The sequence below is a fragment of the Salpingoeca rosetta genome (genome assembly GCF_000188695.1).
Source record: "Salpingoeca rosetta unplaced genomic scaffold supercont1.15, whole genome shotgun sequence".
Lineage (NCBI taxonomy): Eukaryota > Choanoflagellata > Craspedida > Salpingoecidae > Salpingoeca > Salpingoeca rosetta.
The window spans coordinates 573293-578292 of record NW_004754919.1 but is presented as its reverse complement, the minus strand read 5'-3'; the positions used below and the strand labels follow the sequence as shown (position 1 = coordinate 578292).

Here is a 5000-nt window from a genome sequence, read left to right as displayed (position 1 = left end):
GAAACGGTGTGCGCGCGTTGTTTACTTGCTTGTTTGTTTTGTTTGGACGTGTATGTTAGTTATGTTCATTTGGTTTGCTTGTTTGCTTGGACGCGTATGTTTGTTTTGTTGTTTGTTTGGTTGTTTGTTTGCTGGTACGTGTTGTCTTGCTTGCACGCGTGTGTTTGCTTGCGCGTGTGCGTCATCTCACAGCGTGTGCGTCGTGTTTGCGCACCGGTGCCGTCCAGTCGCTCGCGGTTCTGAAGCACCTCTGCACCTCCCGCAACAGCTTCACCCAGGTGACACACACGGCGTGTGCTTGTGCCCACGTGTGAACGGGAATGCTGCTGGTGCAGTGGTGCGAGCGACAAATCACTAGCATGTGTGGTGCACGCTTGTACACACACACACGCACACACACACTCACACACACACTCACTCACACACACACACTCACTCACTCACTCACACACACACTCTCACTCACTCACTCACTCACTCACACACACTCTCTCACTCACTCACTCACACACTCACGTACTCACTCGCTCACATGTGCATGCGCCCCGTTAGGCTGTGGTGAAGGAGACAGTGTCATGCACGCTGCTGTCCGGACAAAAGCTCCTGTGCACGTCCGGCGAGTTTGCGGAAGTTGTGCCCAGTTTTCGGAGGCTGGCGCTGCTGCTATCGCAGCTGCTTGCAGGCATTTGGAACGACGATGAGCTGAAACTGGATGACATGCTGCTACAACTGCTTGATCGAGAGGTGGACACACTGCAACAGGTGGGTGGCGTGCAACGGTTCGGGGAAGGGGGGTGTTGAATTGGGCCACTGTGAACATGCAAGGAAGGCATCATTGCTATTCCTTCACTCACACTCACTCAATTGCACTCACTCACTCACACGCTCACACGCTCACACGCGCGCGTGGACATGTACACCCCTTTGCAGTTGTGGGAGGTGTTGCATCACTGGCTGTGCTTGGTCGAATCATCATCATCGTCGCCGTCGTCGTCGTCGCCGCCTATGGACACGACAGCAACAACAACAACAACAACAACAACAACAACAACAACAACAATACCGACAACAACAACAACGACAATACCGACGACAGCAGAGACATCGCTCGTTTTGGCGGAGAGTGAAGCGACCAACTACACGCCATCAACAACAGCAGATGATGGCACTGGGTTGAGTGCAGATGGGAAGGGCGAGGAGAAGGAGACGGAAGAGAAGGAGGAGAAGGGTGGTGTGGACGAGAAAGCAGATACAACGGAGAAACAACAACAACAACAACAACAACAACAACAACAACAACAACAACAACAACAACAACAACAACAACAACAACAACAACAACAACAACAACAACAACAGCGGGAGCGGCAGGCTGCCTCCACGGAGGAGCTTGCACCACGCATCATGCTCGCTGTTCGCGGCATGTATCAACTCTTCCAAGCACGGTGAGCACACAGACGAATGCTGTGACGTAATGAACGCGTTGCTCTGCAATGTGCCCTCTGTGTGTGTGCGTATGTCTGCGTGTGTCTGCGTGTGTCTGCGTGCGTGTGTATGTGTGTGCGTATGTGTGTGTTTGTGTCCACGGACCACCATGATGACACGCCGCATGATACCCACTCGGCCATCACAATCATCCAAACTACGACCCATTTCACTGGCATCTTCGATCAACCATCATCATCGTCTCATCACACACACACACACACACACACACACACACACACACACACACACACACACACACACACACACACACACACACCACTGCCTGCAATGCAGCATGGCGGGCTCTGCGCGCGAGTGCAGTGGGCGTTTCCTTGAGTTTGCGCAATCGCACGCATCGGCGTTCCATGAACTCGTGCGCGTGTGTCCGTCCGCTCTTCTCGAAGACTTTGACTTTGTCCTCAACCACCAGGAACTCATGAAAGGTGAGGGAGAATGGGGTCTGGCACTCGTGTGTGTGTATGTGTGTGTGTGTGTGTGCAGGCGTGCATGTGAGCAGGTGTGATTGTGCGATGACATGCAATTTTGTTCGCACCACTTATTGTCTCCTTGTACTCATTTCACTTAACCAACACAAACAAACAAATTCAACCACGCCAGTGTTCCGCCCTGCTGTGCTGCAGCAGCCATTTTCGTCGCGTCGTCAGTGGTTCAACGAGAGATTGTCTGCTCTGCACGAGCAGACGGCGACACCACACCCCGACGCACCCGTCCTCATCGTCGACAGAAGTCCGTTGCTCCCGTCGTGGCGGTGGTGGTGCTGGAGGGTGCACTCTGTGAGCGTGTGTGTGTATGTGTGTGTGTGTGTGTATGTGTATGTGTGTGTGTGTATGCGTGTTTGCGTGTTGTGTGAGTGTGTGAATGGTACCTGTTCGTGTTCATGCCCACCGATTTCCTTTTCCCACCACCCTCTCTTCTCCCTCCCCTCACCGCCACCTCCACCAGACAATCTGCTGCAGTCGTCGTGCGAGCGGCTGAAAGCGCTTGATCGCGGCGATGTTGCTACGCCGTTTGCAATCGAATTCCGCGACGAGGCAGGCCACGTACGTGCACCGTGCAGGGAATAGGGTGGTGGGGTCGGGTCACCTTGTTTGTCTCTGTGTGTCTGTGTATGCGTGTGTGTGTCTGTGTGTGTGTATGTACATGTGCGTGTGCGTGCGTGTGTGTGTGCGTGTGCGTGTGCGTGTCCTCTTCCTTTCCCACGATGGCTGTGGCTTGAAGGTATTCTCACCACCATCACCGTCATTGTCATTGTCACGTCAGGGCCACGGCGTCAAGCGGGAGTGGTTTGCGCTTCTGAGCAAAGAGATCTTCAATCCAGATTACGCCCTGTTTGAACTCTCGCCCGACGGTAAGTTGGAACGCGGTGGTGCTGTGTCCTGCTGCTGTCTTGTTGTTTCGCGTTGTGTGTGTGTGTGTGTATGTGTGTGTGTGTTGTATGTGTGTGTTGTGCTGTGTTGTTCGTCTTCATGTGTTGCTGCTCTTCACCTCCTCCCCTCTCTCAGATTGTTCAAAGTGCAGCCTCCACTAGGTTTGTCATTCACCGCCTTCGCTTGTCTTCCCTGCTCACGGCTTCAGGCCAGTCGTACGTTCCCAACATCAACTCGAGTGTCAACCCGGACCATCTTTCCTATTTCCATTTCGTCGGCCGCATTCTCGCCCTCTCTCTCCTCCACCAACAGGTGTGAACACCTGACACCTGTGCTACGAGTTGTTACACACTTGGGGTGTGTGTTGGTTCGTCCGTTTGTTTGTTTGGTTGTGTGTGTGTTTTTGGTCGTTTGTTTGTTTGTTTGTTTGTTTGTTTGTTTGTTCGTTCGTTTGTTTGTTTGTTCGTTTGTTTGTTTGGTCGTTTGGTTGTGTGTGTTTGTTTGTCTTTTGTTTGCCTTTGGTTTACTGCAGACTGTGATCCCATTGTGATTTTCGCTCTTTGCTTCTCTGCCGTAACCTCACAACTGCTATCACACATGCACACGTGTTAACAGACGCTGCCTGTTCGTCTTTCCCTTCCAGTGTACAAACACCTCCTTGGCCTACCACCAACCATCCAGGTACTGCCATGGTCGCTGCGTGTTGCTGTGGTAATATGAAGCGATGGAGAGCGGGAAAAGGGTGTTTGTATCCTTGTGTGGCACCATCCTACACCACACAACACAGCCGAATGATTGTAATGTTCAGCAAAGATGTTCACCCGCGCATTTATCTGGCATTCTTGTAACCCCTTATCGGCCCCGCTTTCACACACGCGCACGCACACACACGCGCGCACGCACCCACATGCACACACGCGCACGCACACACACACACACACACACACACGCCATTCCGTCCACACCTGCATTGCACGCCAGGACGTTGCAATGTTTGATGCGACATATGCGCAGAGTCTGGAGTGGATGCTGGGCAACAACATTGACGACGCCGGACTTGAGATGACGTTCAGTGTTGAGCACGCGGCCTTTGGTGATGTGTTGGAGGAGGAGCTCATTCCAAACGGCAAACACATCCCCGTCACGGAGGTAGGGGGATGTGGGTAGTGCGTGTATCTATGTGTACGTGTGTGGGGGGGGGTGGTGGTGCATATGTGGTGTGCCCGTGTGGTGTGTATCCATGTGAATGTTTGTGCATGTGTGTGCAAGTGCAGTGCGTTCACCTTCACGTTCACGTGACCGCTGACGTAGCAGCTGTTTGCCATGTCGTTGTGTTGTCTCGCTCGCGCGATGCACAAAACCAACATCAATCACCACCACGACATGCAAACACTCACACTCACACGACCGACATCACCCATGACACCCAAGGAGAACAAGCGGGGCTACGTGCAGATGCTGTGCGAGTGGAAGATGACAAAAGCAGTGAGTGCGCAGCTGAATGCCATGTCGGGTGGCTTCTCAGAATACATCCCACCGGTGCTCGTGCAGCTGTTTCGCGAGGAGGAGTTGGCGCTCATCATCAGCGGTGAGACAAACATCGACGTCAACGACTGGCGCCAGCACACAGAATACAGGTTGGTGTTGTGTTGTGCTGTTGTTTGTGTGTGTGTGTGTGCATGTGAATGTGTGTGTGCATGTGAATGTGTGTGTGCGAATGGAATTCGTTTGCCCCCATGTGTTTTGTTGTTGTCTTCTGGGTATTCTCTTCTGTGCTCACCATTCCTTGCCTGCTTTGCACCACCAACACCTCGCCTTGCCCCTGTCCGTCTTCGCACCACACCACACCACACCACGTAACACGTGCGCAGCGGGTTTGACTCCGAGGATGAGGTGGTTGATTGGTTTTGGGAATGTGTTGGCGAACTTTCGCAGGAAAAGCGGTCCCTTCTTCTGCAATTTGCAACAGGATCACCAACACTGCCCGTGGGCGGCTTTGAGTTCATCGTGAGTCGTGCGTTGTGGTGTTGAGTTGTGTTGTGTTGTGTGTGTATGCACATCTGTCTGTGTTGAAAATAACGTTTACACGTTTGCTTGCACATGCGTTGTTGCGTTTGTTTACAC

At 52.7% G+C, this 5000-nt stretch overlaps 1 protein-coding gene across 1 annotated transcript in view; it reads left to right on the top strand.

Moving 5' to 3' along the window:
* PTSG_05919 (uncharacterized protein) overlaps positions 1–5000 on the top strand; it is a gene marked incomplete at both ends in the record, with an annotated part of 7541 nt that overhangs the window by 2044 nt on the left and 497 nt on the right. The window contains 13 exons of the mRNA XM_004992755.1: positions 1–6; positions 228–278; positions 553–762; positions 1360–1445; positions 1783–1931; positions 2107–2235; positions 2452–2549; positions 2770–2857; positions 3085–3188; positions 3492–3557; positions 3858–4025; positions 4308–4519; positions 4748–4883. The exon at positions 1–6 is cut by the window's left edge and continues 130 nt beyond it. Coding sequence (XP_004992812.1) covers positions 1–6; positions 228–278; positions 553–762; positions 1360–1445; positions 1783–1931; positions 2107–2235; positions 2452–2549; positions 2770–2857; positions 3085–3188; positions 3492–3557; positions 3858–4025; positions 4308–4519; positions 4748–4883 — 1503 coding nt within the window. The remainder of the gene's footprint in view (positions 7–227; positions 279–552; positions 763–1359; positions 1446–1782; positions 1932–2106; positions 2236–2451; positions 2550–2769; positions 2858–3084; positions 3189–3491; positions 3558–3857; positions 4026–4307; positions 4520–4747; positions 4884–5000) is intronic.